General features: G+C 40.1%; 1 protein-coding gene across 1 annotated transcript in view; it reads left to right on the plus strand.

The window, feature by feature from the left end:
* CC2D2A (coiled-coil and C2 domain containing 2A) overlaps positions 1-20,054 on the plus strand; it is a 183,671-nt gene that overhangs the window by 98,194 nt on the left and 65,423 nt on the right. The window contains exons 9-15 of the mRNA XM_049790229.1: positions 2,874-2,972; positions 3,545-3,721; positions 8,519-8,684; positions 9,989-10,125; positions 11,954-12,085; positions 14,808-15,017; positions 17,081-17,187. Of these exons, the coding sequence (XP_049646186.1) occupies positions 2,874-2,972; positions 3,545-3,721; positions 8,519-8,684; positions 9,989-10,125; positions 11,954-12,085; positions 14,808-15,017; positions 17,081-17,187 (1,028 nt within the window). The remainder of the gene's footprint in view (positions 1-2,873; positions 2,973-3,544; positions 3,722-8,518; positions 8,685-9,988; positions 10,126-11,953; positions 12,086-14,807; positions 15,018-17,080; positions 17,188-20,054) is intronic.

Here is a 20,054-nt window from a genome sequence, read left to right on the forward strand (position 1 = left end):
TCCAGATTGGGAACTGTTCATAGCCTCTTGATAAGATGATCAATTATACCTAATGACACCCTGGCTTTATTTTAGTCACTCTGGGACATTGAGCTGTGTTTGGGTTAAATCTTTTAATTTAGCTAGTTTAAGAAGTTTTAGCTTTTATTGCAGGATCCTCTATGGATGGAGAAATTGTATAGAAACCCTTTAACAATTCTGAGCCTTATACATAGCTGCAAGGGCCATGGAACCAAGAACAGCCCTTCTTGAAGGATAAAAGCCACAAATAGGACTTCCATCTTTCCCTGTTCAAAGGGAGAGAAGGTTCTGATAAACATCTCATGCTGCTCCTCACATGACTCTGTTGCATCAAACTGTGGTTGTCCACAATTATAACCTAAACAGTTTTATCAAAAAAGTTCTCTCAGAACTTTTGCTCCTGTTTTATCCTTCTCCAGACCCAATTCCTGTTTTTTGCTATCAAAAATAGTAAAGAACAGGCACAAAAAGTCCTTGGGCTATGGCTTCTGATCATCTAAAGCAGAGCATTTTTAGTCACATTCTGTACAGTAAAGTAGGAAGATTAAAGTTAAAGACACATTAGAAGAAAATCAGTCATCTGCCATAATAGTTCCCACAACCGCAGGTATATTTATGACTTATTTGATGTTCAGGACAAATGTCTAAAGCTCTAAATGAGAGTTGGATTAAAAGGCTATCAGGGGCAGAGACCAGGATTTTGGTTACTAAGCACACAGAACAGCATTCATTAATGACTCAGTGAGATTTTGGAAAATCTTATTTTGATTTTGGAATGCAGCAGCTGAGAAATGAAGTCATTTTTCATGGCCTTGGGAAAAGAAGTCAGACTTGGGAAGATGGGGAGGAGGGAGATTTGGGACATTGGTGATGGGAATGTTGCACTGGTGAAGGTGGGTGTTCTTTATATGACTGAAACCCAACTATAATTTTGTAATTGTAGTTGGGTTGTAGTTGTAAATTGTAGTTTACATATTTGTAATCATGGTGTTTAAATAAAAATATTTTTAAAGGAAGGAAAAATAAGAAGTCAGACTTGGGAGGAACTTGTAGGAAGTTTCCAAGTACGCACTGTAGTAATCAAACTATTGCCTTGAGACCATGATGGTCCAGTTCCACTGGCACTAAAGGACCGATCAATTAAGATACATAATAATTATGGTTCCAGAAAGAACTTCACTGGTAATAGGCCCAGCAGGTTGGAGGAGAACTTATGTCCTGAAAACAACTGTCTTTCTGTATGATCACAAACAGTTTTATAGGAAACACATTTCTTTTAGAAAGATGCATTTCAGACTGGTGCACATCAAGATGATTCAATAAATCAGTTCACAAACTGATATTTAGTATGCAGCTTATCACAGGGGGGAGGAAAAAAGGGAGGAACAGGATAGGGTTGGAGGTAGATGAGTGGCTGGGATCACTGTGGAGGGAAGGGGAGAGTCTGGTGAAAGGTGTGGTGCTGGAATATGTTACACATAAAATCTCATTAACAGTAGTGTAAATCACAGTGCCTAAAATCAATTATAAATAACAAAATTCAACTAAAAATAAAATAAAAGCAAGCAAAAATAGTTATAAAATATACAAATTTACTCTTAAGCTGATCCCCTGAGGCACGTTTCTGGTGTAAAATGCCAATGAAGATTTCTAATAAAAGTTTCCGCCCTACAAATGCCACTCTAACACCATTTTTTACTATTTTCCCTTGACTCCAATCCTTAAGAAAAACAACCCACTAAAACTTTTGAGGTTAACTTAAACTAGTAAGCATGTGCATGGAACTAGATAAATGTACTTTGCCCTCAATGTTTAAGGAGTTACATAAGTCTAATCTCTTTGGATTATATTGTGTGCTGCTAAGAAATAGTATGTAATACAACTGGGGATTTGAGGGACAAATTAATTGTATTGTACATGGGTTCAGTTTTGTTTTTCTTAATTTTCTTTGGTTGAAAGTTCAAGGCTGGGTGGGATATCATCGATGGGACTACCGAGAATTCTGCTTATGGGTGATTGGGCTTCCACTGTAACTTTACCCTGTCTTCTTTCTTTGCATCTTTGTTGTCATAATTAAAATAAAAAAATTAGAAAAAAAAGTTTCCACCCTCTTATCCTTTAGAATACAATACAATATGGGGCATAGTGACAGCATTTTCAACCAGTCTTGCCCAGGCAAATTTGATGGGTGTTTATTATACTGAATTTTGCTCTTAATTTCTTGGGGATCGCTTCATTGACAATGCAACAGTTTCCACCAGAGTTAATGTCATGGCTTCTTAATATGATTATCTTGAGTTGGTTTGATTTTAGGATTATATGATGAGGCTCTAAAAGGGCTAGATTAGGATCAGTGAGTGCATGGTGAGAGCAGTAGCTGTTGGGATTGCTGTTTTGGGGAAAGGAAACAACCCAGGAAGTGAGCCCATAAGAGAGGATGAGAAGCTCAATTTGGAGATGAAACCCAATCTAGAGATGGGAGATCCAGAGGCTCTGGAGAAGGATTTGAGGGCTCGGGTTGTAAATGAAATCATTTACAATCAGACTATGTTGATGTCTCTTAAAAAAAATGGAAAGGAATCTTTGCAAACAAGATGCTCTATTGATATGTAGGAGGAAATATCACTTTTTATTTTAGGGTGTATGAAGTCTAAAAGTTTATATTTATTTAGTCAAGGAGCAGGCAAAGCTGAATTAGAAACAATTTGGTAACCTTGACCTTGAAATATATTTGTCATTTGTTAGTTTTTCATTCCTGAGGAATGACAAGGCACCTTAAGAGTTATATGCTGCTAGTAAACCATCCTTAATTTCTTGCTATAAAATTGTTTATTATTTTCCCACTCCTATAGCCAGGGAAAGAGGTGGAAAGAACTCAACAAGATGAGTCCCAAAGTTATTCCAGACTGAAGTTCCGTGATACTGCACGAAAAATTAAATCTAAACCGCCGGTAAGAATCCCTGATAAATCTCACTTAAGATAAATCCTGCATGTTTAAATCATGTGTGTAAGTCATACTAGGTTTCCTTGTGATGATTAAAAAACATACTAACTCAAGAATGTTCCAGATGCCTCCAAATAGTATTTTATATTTTAAGTTTGCAAGTCCTATATTGCTCATAATTAAACAAAGCTATCTCAGCATTGGTATATCCAATAATAACTCCATTTTTTGCATTTTAATAATCTTTCCTGAAACATTGACTTCTAGAAATAATATATATTTTTGTACTTTTTGAAATGTAACTAATTGCTCATTTTAAAAAGTTATAGTAGAGTTACTTGTTAAAGTTTCAAGTTCTATTTGAGCTTGCTCAAGATCATCATTGGTGACCTCAGACCATCAGCCAAGGTGACATGCTTAGCTTGCCTGGAATGTATCTGATAACTCAGAGCATCAAGACAACCAGGAGGCAATTGTGCAGAATTGGTTGATCTCAGACATTTCAGATTTGTATCATCTGAAATTCTGTTTCAGAAGTATTCAGAAGATGATTCGGAGGTATTTCTACTTCTTCTTAGGTGCCACCTGGCTTTCCTTCTGCTGAAGAAGCCTATAACTTCTTTACTTTCAATTTTGATCCTGAACCAGAGGAATCAGAGGAAAAATCAAAGGCCAGAAGTAGAGATGCAACTACCCAAGAGGAGGAAGAAGGAGAGGAAGAAGAACCAGCTGTTCAAGAAGAAGTTGATAAAACGGTATTGTAACATCTGAATGTAATGAGTGCTGGGATGGTGGAGGTGATGAAAACAGTGGTTTTTATGGTGGCTGGGGATGCTAGTGGTATAATAATGGTGATGACAATCCTAATGATGGGGATGGTGGTGGTGGTGGTAAAGATGGTTATCTTAATGATGATGATTGTCATGATGGTGTTAATGACCATGTGCTGTTGATCCTAACAATGATTGTGATGGGGTGATGGAACTAGTGAGAATGGTGATAATGATCATGATAATGGCAGTGGTAATAATCACTGTGGTGGTGATGATATCCTACCAAGGAAAAATATACCTCAGGTCAAACCTGCCATCACCACATATCCACCACCATTTCCTCTTTGTCTAAACAAAACAAACAAAAAAAAAATAGAAGCATAGATTCTCATTATTCTTTGTAGTCACTGTTTTCATTGTGGGTACTAAGTTTCTTGTAAATTTGCCCATCTTTGGGGCTGAATTGATAGCTAGCACAGCAGAAGGGCATTTGCCTGTATGCATCCTACCTGGGACTGACCTGGCATATCCCTGGTATCTCATATAGTCCACTGAGCCTGCCAGGAGTGATTTCTGAGTTTAGAGCCAGAAGAAAGCCTGAGTGCAGATGGGTGTGGCCCAAAAATCAAAAATATGCCCATCTTTCTTTGATGGAGGAAAAGAAGAATAAAGCAATATGGAAAGAAAATTTGTTTACTAGACTCCATACTATAATTAGCTTTACACTTTTTTTTGTGCAAAATATTGATCTCTCAAAGCCAAATACCACCTTGCACTCTCTTCCTAAAACCTTCCATGCATGAAGCTTTTTGTGCCCCATTCTGAACCCAAACCATAACTTGGATTCCATCAGAGTGGCTGTATGTGTGAGAACAAAGAAAATACGCCTTTGAAATAATACAAATATATATACCTAAAATTATATGAAATGGGAAGACTTAAGCAGATGTTTCTCCAAATAAGATGCATAACACATAAGACAATGTTTAGCATCGCTAATCATCGGGGAAATACAAATCCAAACCACATGAATTTCCACTTTACAACAAGTGATTTTCTCTATACAAAAGCAGACAGGAAATAACAAGTGTTGGCAGAGTGTGGAGAGAGAGAGCCCCCTGGGGCATTGCTAATGGGAATGTATGAAAAAAACAGCCTGTTATTGCTTCAGAAATTTAAACATGGGACTATTGTATGATCCAGCAGTTCCATTTGTGGAAATATATGCGAAAGACTTGAAAGCAAATTCTCACACTGATACTTGGATTCCCAAACTCATAGAAGCATTGCTCATGACAACCAGAAAGTGCTTAAGCTATCAAGGAACTCATCAACACTTTAAGGGGATAAGCAAAATGTGGACATACAGGGAAATATTGTGCATACTCTAAAAAAGAGGAAATTCTCATACAGGATCACATTTTATACGTATGTATGTTTGTTTATATTTTTGTGGGTGTCTCGTGATTTTATTTTAATAAACATAGTAGGTGCAAAGCAATCCTTAATAAAGGTGACACTTAGCTTCACTCAGAACATTTTTAATAATTCACAAAAGTCCTCATCTTACAAATTATTCATAATAATAGCTTTGAAAACAACTTATAGAATACATAAACCAAGGCCGGATAGCCAGCACAGCAATAGGGCATTTGTCTTGGCATGCTGCCAACCTGGGAAGGACCTGATTCAATTCCCGGCATCCCATGTGGTCCCCCAGCCTGCCAGGGGTGATTTCTGAGTGCAGAGCAAGGAGTGATCCCCGAGTGCCTCTGGGTGTGGTCCAAAAACCAATCAATCAATAAAGTTTTAAGAAAAGGAAAACAAACCAGTGTAAAAAAGACAGATCAAAACAACTAGAACAGAATGGCATTACATGACTCTGGTTTTACAGTTTTTTTTGTTTGTTTTTTTTTTTTTTTTTTACTGCATCATCAATGTCAGGCATCTATTCCTTCAACTGGCTCTATTACTCAGGATTTCGATAAATACCTTTTCTTCCTGGTTTCATTTTACCTGCCATATCCATCCATTGTTTTCTAACATGTTAGGATATTTCATTTAAATAAAGCTCATGAACTGCTTTTTTCCAATCTGAAATGTGTTATCATCTCTGCGGCTGCTCTTCTACTTAGAGGTGCCCAGGGCTCTGAAAGTTTCATCCATGTGTTGCTTTTTTGGAAGATTAATTAACATGAAGTACTCAGAGTTCTCAAATTCACAGACAATTCATGGTTGCAGAGTGGCATGGGCCATCATTATTCACAGGGACAGTTTTACTGGGGAAAATGAAACCCTGGAAATATATGGTGTTCCTGTCTTTACAATAATGTGAGTATACTCACTTCCACACAACTATCCATTGAAAAGTGGCTATTATGGAGCTGTCGAGATAGTACATGGTTTAAGAAGCTTCCCTTACAGGCAGCTAAACCCAGTTCAATCCCTGTCACTACCTACTGAGCACCACCAGGAGTAGTCACTGAGCACAGAGCCAGAAATATCCCCTGAGTACCACTGAGGATGCCTACCCCATCCACCAAAATTATTATGATGGTAAATATGCTACTAACAAAATCCTGGAGCATATGCCTTGCATGCCACAGCCCTAAATTTAATCCTTGGCACCTGCCAGGTATGTCCCTGGTGGTCCCCACCATCACTAGTCTTAGCATTGAAACTTTATTTTTTAATTAATCTTTCTTTAATCACCTTGACTACAAACATGATTGTGGTTGGATTTCAGTCATGTAAAGAACACCCCCCTAGCATTGAAACTTCAAACCTAAATGGCTGGATGAAGTATTACCAAGAATGAGCCCCTGAGCACTGCTTGAAAGGCAATCAGTCAATGAATAAATGACTAGACAAATCAATAAATCAATCAGAAAGCATGACAAGTTTATTGTTGGCCTCTTTCTGTGCTTACTTTCTCATAACCTCCCTCCAAAAATAATCGTCTTCCAGATAATGGACTTTCTTACCTAGATGTTTGGAAACCTCTGAATTTGTTCTATCGTCATTGTTTTACAAATCATTGTCCAACTCAACTTGTGCTGGCACAGTCTCTTGGGATATTGTCATCATCCAATGGCTAGACCAAGGTCAGAGGGGCTGATTCTATGAGACTCTTTCACCTACCTGCTCAGTGCTGTCTGTGGTGTCAGATCTCATTACACCCCCATCCCTTTGTGTGAGTCATCACAGCAGTCATTCACTTTGTGTGAGTCATCACAACAGGCCCACCAGTCTTCCCTCCTGGCAGAAGCAGAGAGCCATCCTCCATTTTGTGGCCTAGTGTCTCAACTTACTTCTAGTCATTGGCTTCCTGTCTCCAAGTGGAGCCCACATCGAAACGGAGGGCATTATGTTCCACTTTCAGGAGGCAGGATGCCACCAGCGTATAAGATGTAGCTTACACAAAACTTCCAGATCTAGACTCCCTGCTCCTTCCTTTTGCAGATTTCTCCTCTGAAAGTAAAGTGTGTCAACACCACCTTTTTTAGTCTTGTTTATTTAAAAATTCCTTCCCTATAGAGTTCATATTCTTCTCCCCAGAACTTTCTTTCAGTAGTTCCACATATAATTGGAGTTAGATTTTCCATCATTCTGGGAGCTTCCTTTTCTATCTTCTCTGTCATTTCCCACCTTCCTTTGTTTTTGCCAGAAAGCAGTAGTAGGACAGGAACAAGGAAGCATACATACAGAATAATACCCAAATCAACCCAAATTTCTTAAACATATGTCAAAAAGGAATAAGCACCTCAAAGAAATCCAGAGTTGTTGAGATTTCAAGTGTTTTTGCTCAGCACATTTACTCTGCTTTCTGCTGATTTTGGCACTTTCCAAAGATGTGGATTCATGAGAATTAAAGGAGAAATCGACTCATCAAATACATATAAACCTACATTTTTAGACTTTTGTTTAAAAAAAAAGAAAGAAAGGAAAAATAGATGGGAAACAGTGGGGAAAAGGAAGTCAAAGGGGCCGGTGAGGTGGCTCTAGGGGTAAGGTGTCTGCCTTGCAAGCACTAGCCAAGGAAGGACCGCGGTTCGATCCCCCAGTGCCCCATATGGTCCCCCCAAGCCAGGGGCAATTTCTGAGTGCTTAGCCAGGAGTAACCCCTGAGCATCAAACGAGTATGGCCCGAAAAACCAAAAAAAAAAGAAAGAAAAGGAAGTCAAAGGGATATGAGTTCACGGATGGTCTATAGGAATATTGTAGCTGAATATCCAACCCACAGAGTCAAAAACACAGAAAACAAATGATGCCAATCTCAACAACCATACTTAAAAGGGTACCTGTCAGCGTGGGAGGCTGAGATGGGGGGATGAAGCCAAGGGAACACTGATGGATAGATGATCACACCGGTGATGTGATAGGTGTTGGGACTTTGTAAGTCTAAAATCCAACTATCAATAACTCTGCAAATCATGGACTTTAATCAAATAAAATATATTAAAAAAATAAAGGAAAAGGTAACTCACTTGTAGAATGTATTGTTTGAGGAGTGTAATGTCATTATATATTGTATATAAACTAACAAACTTGGGGTTGGAGTAATAGAATAGTGGGTAAAGCATTTTTTTGCCTTGCATGTAACCAACCTAGATTCAATCCCTGGCTCTCCATATGGTCTTCTAAGCCCACCTGAGCACAGAGCCAGGAATAACCCCTGAGTACTGCCTGGTGTGACTCCCCCACAAAAAAAAAAATAAGCATTAAAAAATTAATAAGCCTTGCACAAGCTCATTATTTTCTTGTTTTGTTAACACAAAGCAGAGTGAGGAAGAACGTCTGAGTGATAAAGAAGCAGAAGATTTTTTACTGGGCTTAGATCACATGGCCGAAGAGTTTGTGGCCATCAGACCTGCAGAATATGAAAGTGTACATGCTCGACTGCAAATGGAAAAAGAACTTCTGTTTGTTCCCAGAAGGACCACAGGTATTTGCTTTTCGTTTTGTTTTGTTTTGTTTTCATTTTCCTGTTTCGTTTAATTATCTTCATTTTCCCTCTAGTGAAATATAGCTGAGGCATAAAGGTGTCCAATTTTCCCAACTGAACACAGCAATCTGATTAGGTAATCAAAAAATAACTTCATGGGGCCGGCGAGGTGGCGCTAGAAGTAAGGTGTCTGCCTTGCAAGTGCTAGCCAAGGAAGGACCGAGGTTCGATCCCCCGGCGTCCCATATGGTCCCCCCAAGCCAGGGGCGATTTCTGAGCGCTTAGCCAGGAGTAACCCCTGAGCATCAAACGGGTGTGGCCCAAAAAAACAAAAATAATAATAATAATAATAATAATAATAATAATAACTTCAGATAAAATAGATTATGGAGGAACCCATGCGATAGCACAAATGTAGGACACTTGCCTGGCACTCGGCTGACCCAGGTTCAATTCTCAGCATCCCTAATGGTCCTGTGAGCCTGACAGGAGTGATTCCTGAGTAGAGAGCCAGGAAGAACCCCTGAACACTGCTGTGTGTAGCCCAGAAACTAACAAACAAAATATACTCATTGGTGCTGGAGCCATAGTACAGTGGGAAAAGACAGATAGCAGTGTGGGTAGGGGGCTTGCCTTGTACATGGCTGACCCTGATTCAAGCCCCAGGATCCAATATGGTCTTCTGAGTCTACCAGGAGTGATTTATGAGTGCAGAGCCAGGAACAAAACCTAAACACAGTTAGGTGTTGGGAGGAAAATACCCTGCAAAGAAGTGGATAGATATAATCATCCCTATGTACAGAAGAAAAGGACCCAATTGTGGGCCTAGCCTGGGTATGTGAGGAGCAACGAACTTGACCCCCTGATCTACATAATACCCCTTACCTGAGCACTTGGCCCAAAAGTTCCAATGCAATGATGAAGGCCTGGTCCTTGAAAGACATAAAGACAGTACCCTTTCCCTGTTCCTGCACTGAGAAATGAGCTCACAAGAAGAGTTTCTTAAATTAAAAGACAGAGAGAGAGAGAGAGAGAGAAATAGAATCTCCTTGTTTTAATTCACCAAATTGCACTTTGGATTTGAGTTGGTTTCTTTGTTTTTGAGGCAGAACTTTTAGGGCTACTCCAGGTTCTGTGCTCAAGAGTTCCACTCACTGTGTGGTGTTTGAGGACCCTGCAGTGCCAGGGCTGGAACCCAGATCAGCTGTATGCAAGGCAATGTACTATCTCCCTAGTCCCAGGTTCAGTTTTGAAATGTCTGTGTTGGCTCTTGTGTGGCTGATATTTATTGACAACCTCCTCAGTACCGACCTACAAAAAGCTGCCTGAGAATGTGCAGCCTCGCTTCCTGGAAGATGAAGGGTTTTATATTGGGGCCACACCAGAAGTGCCGCAGACCAACCGGAACATCATGGAGAACAGACTGCTGGTGCAGGAGCCGGTATGTGGCCGTGGGTTCCCCAGGGGGATTCTGTTTTTTTTTTTCGTTGGGGCCATCACAGCATCATTGTACCCTTCCTGAGGCAGAGGCAAGAGTCACTTGTTGGTCTTGTTTTTGCTTTGGGGGTCCACGCCTGGCTGTGGAAGGAGATCAACTAGAAATCCCACATGCAGAGCCCTCTCAGTTAACTTGATTTGGAGGGAGGAGGTTATGCCCAACTTGCTCAGGGCTTATGTTTGGCTTTGTGCTCAGGAAACCAGATGTGATTCTGGGAATTGGGAATTGAATGTGGGTCAGCCACATGTATGTAAAACAATCACGTAAACCCCTGTATGATCTCTCTCACTCTTGATATTTTTTATGTTGGACTCATTACTTCCTTTTTAGTTTAATAAGTTTTTAAATTAAAATTTTAATTCAAGCACAATGAGATACACAGCTACAAACTTGCTCATGAGTTTCAGTCATGCAATATCCAACACCCATCCCTTCACCAGTGCACCAATGTTCCCAGTTTACCTCTGCTTTTCCCTATTGTCCTCCCAGCTGCCTTCCTCTAGGAAAGACATTTTTCTTCTGTGTCTCTCTCTTCCTTTTTTTCCTTTTAGACACTGGTTGCAATATTGTTATTGAAGTGGTATCAATGCTGTCACCTTACACCCTTTTAGCACCCAGTTCTTGTCCAAAGAGATCAGTTCCAACTATCATTGTTATAGCAGTCCCTTCTCTGCCCTAACCACACCACACACACACACACACACACACACACACACACACACACACAACCTGTGGCAAGCTTCCTACCATGGACTAGTTCTCTGAACCACATTTCTATTGTCTTTGGGTATTATTATCATACTGTCTTTTGTTTATATTCCACAAATGATTGCAATCATCCTGTCTATCCCTCTACCTCTGCCTGCTTTCACTCAGCACAATACTCTCAATAACCATCCAGGTCTTTTGATACCTAAGAACACTCTTCCACTGTGCCAATCCTATCCTGTTAGATTCAGACTTCTGCTAGATCGGATTTGATACCTTCTTCCTCATCATAGCAAATGTTTCATTGCCCACAGATAGAATGTTCTCAATTGTTTATATCCTATGTTTTTAAAAACTGCTTCAGTGAACAGAATACCGTTTTTCCTTAAATACTGATTTAATCTTTTTGTTAACTTTTTTAACAAAAAATATCTTGAATTAATTGGGAGGAAATATTCATGAAAATTCTCAGTAAAATAAATTTACTTGATTCATAGCAGCAATGAGATGATGCCAGTACATGGTACAAAATTTTTAAGTGGGGCTGGAGAGATAACATGGAGGTAGTATTTGCCTTTCATGTGGAAGGACAGTGGATCGAATCCTGAAATTCCATATGGTCCCCCAAACCTGCCAGGAGTGATTTCTGAGTGTAGACTCACGAGTAACCCCTGAGTGCTGCTAGGTGTGACCCAAAAACCAAAAAATAAATTTTTGTGTGTGTGTGTGATGGTTGCTAAAAGGGGATAAAGTGATATGCTTGTTATCCCTTCATTAGCAATAATGCAAACCACAGTGTCAGAAAAAGATAACAAAAGAGAGAGAAAAGTAAAATGAGGCAGGGAGGGGAGAGGAGTGGGAGTGAAATTGCGGATACAAGTGACAGAAAATATGCATTTGTGAAGAGCAGTGTACATTCTATGAATGAAACTCAACCATGAGCAATTTTGTAATCACAATGCTTAAATAAGGTAATTGTATAAAAATTATGTGCAGATATTAATTTTGCAAACCATCTTCTGAAAGGTTAAAGACAATGCCTTTTTCTCCACTTGGTTTTCAGGATAGAAAATGGTTCGGAGATGATGGCAGAATTGTCGCCTTGCCAAACCCCATCAAACCTTTTCCATCAAGACCACCAGTGTTGATATCTGAACCCAATACCAAGGCAGAACTTGAAACGCTGTATAAAAAGGTAAATCTGTCTCCCACTTTTCTATCATGAGTGTGTTTCAAAATGCTTCACTTTGGGAATCTCATTGGTTACTGAATCTATGACTTTCTACTTGATTTGCTGTTACCTTAAATGCTTTGATGCCTTTAAATGATTTTACACAGAAAGAGCAATCACTAGGTGCATTCTACTCTCAAGTAACCCCCTCGCCAACAAGAATATGCTTCTGGAAAGAAATAACTGAGCTAGTGACTTTGTTGGCATCTGCATCTTAGCTGGCCTTCTTTTCCTTCTATCATCTCACATCTACTGCAGGCTTCTGCCTGTTTATTGTCTCTAACTGTCCCCAGTTGTTAAGGGTACTAATTCAAAGTCAACCTGGTTGGGGGGGGGGTCCCCATGAAGACACCTCCCCCATCCCAGCTCCACACTAGAATCAGTCATCAAGGTTACTTACTCATTCCAAAAAGAGGACAAGAAGGAACCTGAGAGCCACACCTGAGTTATGTCAGAATTCATAAACATCCAAGAATGAGGAGTGGCAAGAGCCTGTAGGAGCAAAGCAATGAGAAAGTTTTTCATTCAGTCTCTGGATCGATGTTTAGTTGTATATGTGAGATGAAGACTTTAATTCATGTAAGTAGTGAGCGTGATTGTAGGGCACATCATGGTCCTAGTCGCAGCAATGTAAGCATATTATTAACATTGAACTACAAGTGTGACATGGTGGGGCCAGAGAGATAGCATGGAGGTAAGGCGTTTGCCTTTTATGCAGAAGGTCCGTGGTTCAAATCCCAGCGTCCCATATGGTCCCCCGTGCCTGCCAGGAGCGATTTCTGAGCATAGAGCCAGGAGTAACCCCTGAGCGCTGCTGGGTGTGACCCCCCCCCCCAAAAAAAAAACGTGTGACATGGTGCCAGAGCCCAGGCCTTGCCTGTGTGTGGATCCCCAGCACTGCCAAAGCAGGAACCAAACTATCCAAATGGAATATTGTCACCAAATGAAAGAGAAAAGATGCAGGCCTCATTCTTATAATCCAAAATGTAATGTCTAAATGTAAGTGTGAAATCAGAACTAAAACTTCGTATAACACAAACTATTGGTATGTTAATGTTCCATTTGGAACGTCACCCCAAGAAATTCATTTAGAATTTTTGGAAATGTACTGGGAGATCATCAATTCCTACTCTGAGTTTTATATATATATATGTATATATGTATATATGTATATATATATATAAATGTATATATAGGGCCCAGAGAGATAGCACAGCAGTGTTTGCCTTGCAAGCAGCCGATCCAGGACCAAAGGTGGTTGGTTCGAATCCCGGTGTCCCATATGGTCCCCCGTGCCTGCCAGGAGCTATTTCTGAGCAGACAGCCAGGAGTAACCCCTGAGCACTGCCGGGTGTGACCCAAAAAACAAAAATAAATAAATAAATAAATGTGTATATATATATATATATATGCACACCACACACACACCCTATATGTACACATGAATTCTTTTAGAAAAGTATTCTTAGATCATTTGATCAAGCACAAATTATATCATAAAAAAGCTTATTAAAAACAATGGAGGACATACTGCCAGAAGTTGTGCCTCCACATATATTCATTATCTACTAATTAGGGAATATCATGTCTAGTTGAAAAAAAGTAATTATTTTCTTTCCATATATTCTTACTTGTAGACACCAGTACATATCACGCAGCAACATGCCTAATTCGTTGGCAAATGAAGACTCCTTTTTCTCATAAATGCCAACCTGGGTACTATTTTAGTGATTAATCACTGCAAAACATATTGCTTTATTGTGAATATTTATGTGCATTGTGGGCCTTTTCTGTTCTTAGTCTGGTAAATGTTGGGATATTCTCATTTAGTAAGTGCTTCTTAAGTCTCCCTGTATATCTTTTATACTTTGAGATCCCTTCCACACCTCCTGTTTAATCTCATGTTACAAAGATTGGATCCCAGTTTTCTAGTGGGTGCGGCCTTATCTGTTGGCCTTGAACCAGGCTGAGCGATTCTCTGCATCCTGGTAATTTCTCATAGTCCTTCCTGAGCAAATATGAAAACTCCACAAATTTTAAAAGAAGAAATACTACAGGATTTATATAATACTACATATGCATACTAAGCAATTCAAAAAAGTACCAATGAACATTTCTTCCTGCTTCTCAATACTCAGCCGTTCCATCTATTATTTCTGTCATGCCCATACCGACTACCATCTTGCTCAGGAAAGATGGCCACCAACAGATCAGGTCAATGTTAGCCTCTGGCTCTTGCCAACAATATGTAAATTTCTCCACTTGGAGAAGCTGACAATGATACAAATCATGAGCTCCTTGGACTAGAATCTGTTTCTTGCATGGCAAGAATTTCAAGGATGTTAAACTCCAGGTTTTAAATAGCATGATCATCACATAGCAATGACCAGGAATCTCTCTGGGAGAGTAGTGAAATCTAAACAACAAAGGAAAGCAAGAATGAAGTCATACTTTGTTCTCACTGCTTCTCTTCCTTTGTGTGTGTGTGTGTGTGTGTGTGTGTGTGTGTGTGTGTGTTATTCAGGAAAGAGCAAGTCCCCCAAAACCTGAATTTGAGAATTGGGACTCTTTCTCCTGGTTTGCCCACTTAAGGGGCATTCTACACTGGGCCGTTATCCCAGTACTTGTTATGTGATTGTCAAGGATCATGATCTAAAGCGCATCCCCCACCCTCTGCTCTTGGCAGGCTGTAAAATACATGCACAGTAGTCAGCAACAGATGGGATCTGGAGACTCACCTGGAAACTTCCAGCTCGACATTGATATTTCTGGTCTGATCTTCACACATCATCCCTGTTTCAGCAGAGAGCATGTCTTGGCAGCTAAGCTGGCCCAATTGTATGACCAGTACCTGGAGAGACGCCAGAGGAACAAGGCCAAATTCCTCACCGATAAGGTGTGGTGTTCTTTTTCATGTTTCTTGTTGCCAGCATTGGTTCAGATGAGCTCGACAAGGAAAATATATTCCAGCAGCAAGAGGCTCTTAAAGGCCTTCAAGTGCCCTCTCAAAGATGTGTGATACTTCAACTCAGCTAGCAGCAAAGAGAGACTCTGAAAGCCTATACTGAACTGTGATAATGCAGGGCCATACACGTGTTATTTATGCAAACAGCCTATGAGTCTATCACCACTGGGTGTGGCCCCAAAATCAAAATACAAACAAATAAATAATAAAAAAAAAAAAAGGCTGGTGGTTCACTGCAAGAACCTGAGATTACAATACTGCTTGGATCCTACAACTCAAAAGTTTACTCAAGGGCCCAATTTATAGTGCTGGGACCTCCAAATTCATACCCAGTGGTGCTTGAGAGACCATGGTTCTGGGTATTGAACCTGGGTCAGGTGCATGCTAGGCAAGTACCCTAACCACTGTAGATACTTCCAGCCTTTTTTACAAATAATTTTCCCAGGGGCTGGAGACATAGCATGGAGGTAAAAGCATTTGCCTTGCATGCAGAAGGTTGGTGGTTCGAATCCCAGCATCCCATATGGTCCCCCGAGCCTGCCAGGAGTGATTTCTGAGCATAGAGCCAGGAATAAACCCTGAGCGCGGCTGGGTGTGACCCAAAAGCCAAAAAAATAAACCAAAAAAAAAAAAAAAACAAACAAATAATTTTCCCAATTATAGTACCTAATGCAAGTCAATTGTTTTACCTAATGCCCAAAGACATTGTTTGTAGAATAAAAATATAAAATATAGAGTCCACAAGTTGGGTGAGACCATCCAGGCACTGTGTTTCTAACCCCTTAGGCTGACAGGTCTGATGAAGCAGGGTAGCAGGCGGAGGAGAAATAATACACCAAGCCAGTGAGTTAAAGTTTCATTGGAGTTAGTCTGCTTTTTGCCATGGCCTTTCTCTGCCATGTGCTGCCTAAGCCATGTGCCAACCTCTGCCAACCTTTGTTTTAGCCCCCAGGCAGACTCCTTTCTTTATTATCCAGAACCCCACCCATCAAGGTGGGTGAAGGTCCTTGTAATCCAGGTGGGCTTTTACTTAACAAAGAAGGGGTTAGGGAAACAGGAAGTTGGGGTAAGGGTTACAATTGTTATTTGCTTCGAATTTATTTCCAGTATGTTACCATCTCATGGAACATACATGGATGACTTTGACTCTGATGTCTCCTTTAAGTGTCTGTAATTTGTTAATTTATTGAGCTCATAAAAATATCACTTTAAGTCCAGACAGAGTGTACAGGGGAACAGCACTTGCATGTGGCTGATTTTGTTTTGATCCTGGCAACACATTGGTCTCCTGAGCACCAAGTGTGCTCTAATGACTAATCCCTAAACACAGAGCCAGGAGTAAGCTCAGAATACAGCTGGGTGTATCCCCAAAACTAAATATATAGCATCTTAGGGTCAAAGAAATAGCTTCAGTGGTCTATGATCATAGCAAGTGTGAGGCTCTGAGTTCAGTTCTCAGAACCATATGAAAACTGCTGGGAAGTGCTTCATAAAACAAACAAACAAGAACACAAGAATATTAGGTTGGAGAGATAGTTCGGTAAGTAGGGCACTTCTTTTGTATATGACCAATGTGGGTTTAATTCCAACACCATAAATGGTCCCCCAACTCCACCAGGAGTGTTCCCTGATCACAGAACAGGGTAAGCCCTGAGCAACCCTGGGTGTGACCCCAAAACAACAACAGCAAAATCATAAACAATAACAAAAAGAAAGTTTAGTACCTAGAACCAATCCTTATATCATTGAAAGAAAAAAAACCCAGGTTTCCAAGTCGCACAAAAGTAACCTTTGCCTTAGGAAGTCTAATTTAATGGGCTGCAGAAAAATGGCCATGTCCCAGGCTTTATTGTTTTGTAAGAGCAGAAATGACAGCTCTCAGGAAAACAGGAGGCAGCACACATTCATTAGTTGCCCCAAGATATGGGTGAATATGGACTTTTATAGCAAGGAGGAGAGCTTTGAACTCAAATCTTGTGACCCTCTCTTTTAAGCTTCAAGCTCTCAGAAATGCTGTTCAGATGGGCCTTCATCCAGCAAAAAGTCACAAGTCTCTTGAGACTCCCCAGAAAACCATTCAAGAGTATAAGTCTGAAATCTGGTGAGTCAAATCTCATGGTCACTCTTGCTTTTTCTTCCTCTTCAATGTCAACTCATTTCTCTTTTGATCATTTCCCTTAACGATTGAGTCAAGTGAAGTGATGAGATATCCGTTCATTAATCACCAAGTCCCAAGACTCAAGTGTGAGGATGTGAGGCCACTTGCAGTGGTGAACTTCCAGGCCACTAGTAAAATTAGATACTAGTGCACCCTCTTTTTTAGAGGAAGACTTGACCATAGCACACCTTCCTCTGCTAGAGGAAGGCAAGGGCTTCCAGGTTTGGAACCCAGGAATTTTGTTTCTGAGCCATGTTCCTTCATAAGAAGCTTTGAGCCCTTGTGAACATAGAGAGTCATGCAAAGATTTCATGGCTTCATTTAGAAGATCTAACCAGCACTAGTCTCTAAATGAAGATGAGCCCTTTTATTTAGTTAGGGCTTACCAGGAATGTCTGCACCATCATTAAAAGTAATTCCCCCTTGGGGCCACTGAAATAGTACAGTGGATAAGGCACTTGCCTTTGTATGTGGCCATCCTCCATTTCATATGATCCCCTGAGCACCACCAAAAGTGATTCCTGAGAGAAAACCAGGAGTAAACCCTGAGTTCTACTGGATGTGGCGCAGAAACAAACAAAAAATTCCCTCTACCTGCATCAAACTGAATAAAGTACTGATACATGAGAGAAACTGGGCCTATAAGTAGATGCTTGCTGTACAAGCAGTTAATAGATCATAAGAAGCACCCACTATAAACAGTCATTTTGTTCTGGAAACACCAGTGGGTCACACCTGAATGGAAAAGGCACAAGGGCCAGTGATTTCCAGAGAGGGACCATAAGGAACAGAGCTGGGAGGTGGACAGATGTAACTGGTAGGTTATATAACAACAGATGTAATTGGTGGGTTATATAACAACAACAACAACAACAAAACCCATGCATAAATGTGACATCCTGTGAGGTATTTTGTATTTATTAGATGTACTCTTTCATTGCTTTGAATTCTTCATAATTAAGATCCAAGAATGAAAACCCAATTGCCAAGAAGACTATAAAGCATAGTTATTGTTGCAAGTCAGGACAAGACTGAAGTCCAAGGTCTCAGCCTCAGTTCCAGCAAAAAGCCTCTCTCCTTCCACAGACCCTTGTTTTTATCCCCCAGAATCAGGTACCACCCAATGGTGGGATCAGATACCACTCAATGGTGAAAGCAGAATCAGGTACCACCCTAGGGTGGGGGCAGAATGCCAGGTCACACCCTAGGGTAGGGCACAATCACCGATCAGGGTAGGGTCAGTAACATAATAATCCCATAAAATATTTACATACACAACAATTTTGGAACAACATACCTTGGAAAATTTCAGGTGTTGTTTTTTAGTTTTGCTAATGTGTTTGCATATTTATGTATTTGTGTGCATGTTTTACTTTCACTTTTTTAAGAAATAAATTATGTTTACCATCACACAAATTGCTTCTTGATACAAAATGCTTTGTAGGTCTTTTTCCTGTGGCATGATATCTAGTTCTTGACCATGTTTTTTTTTGTTTGTTTGTTTCTTTTGTTTTGAGTTTTTGGATCACACACAGCAGCGCTCAGAGGTTACTCCTGGCTCTCTGCTCAGAAATCATTCCTGGGATGTCAGGATTCGAACCACCATCTTGACCATGTTTTAAAAATAGCATTATGTGGCTCTGACATCCCTCTGGTAGTAACCATTTGTATTATTCCTATGTTTTATTGTTTAAATTGCACTAATAGTCTTCTATTGTATTTTCCTGTAGCTGTATAAGACTTCTCATTCATAATTTTTGATTGCTATAAGGAATTGGGGGGATAGTAAGGCATGGGATGAGGACAGAGCCCTTGATATTGATGTGACATTGTTGGGCCTGGTCCTAATGTTAACATGTGCACTTGTAATGAAGTCAATTCTAGTTATTCCTCTACTTTACAGATGAGGCATGGGAAGTTTTGAGGTTTGCCTACGCTCAGTTAGTAGGTGAGAGATCTAAGATGCAAAGCTGAGAAGTGTGATCCCCACATCATAGCCAGAGATGTGGAACTATTTTTCTGCCAAAGGACATTTGGATATTTATAACATTATTCATCATCTATATAATATGGCAAATGGACACAGGTAGCCAATGAGATGCACTCATATCTATCTCTTGGGGCACCAGATTTGGAGGGTCTTAAATAACCTACAGACTGAACTTAGGCTAACTCCTGAACCACCTTCCTGGTTCCTGCTCCTGGAAGAATTATTTGTATTCTCAGTCATTGCTTCCTGGAGGTGCTTCTTTGCACCATTTCTATGGGCTCAGTCATCACAGAGGCTGTTAGGGCTCATACCTTCTTAGAGGGCAGGGAAGTTCTGGCTGAGAGACACAGCCCTCTGATTCTACACACACAAATACACACACATACATGTCTTACAGTGTTTTTGGAGTCATTAATCAATGAGTCAGAACACAGACTATTGATCTTCTGACCTCAGCTCACAACTCATTGAGACAAGAGATAGTGCCCATCTCCTAGACACCTCTGAATCCCCTAAACAGATGCCTAGAACTTGTTTGAGAAATCAGTAATTATCTAATTAATCAGTATAGTACATGAGGGATCTGGATTTGAATCTTGTTTGCAGTGACAACTTAAGGCATTAATGATTCCCCCAGAATATTTTCTAATAGAAGTAAAAAACAAAAGCATTATCAAGGACTACCTCTTTAAACCAAGCTAAAATATTGTTCCTCTAGTAACACAAAAACCTTGTCATGACTACAAAAACATTCCTTGATCTTCTAGATGGTAAGACCTGGGATTTGCATTAACATTCATGATATCTGGTGTTAACTGGA

The sequence above is a fragment of the Suncus etruscus genome, chromosome 16, assembly GCF_024139225.1.
Source record: "Suncus etruscus isolate mSunEtr1 chromosome 16, mSunEtr1.pri.cur, whole genome shotgun sequence".
NCBI lineage: Eukaryota > Metazoa > Chordata > Mammalia > Eulipotyphla > Soricidae > Suncus > Suncus etruscus.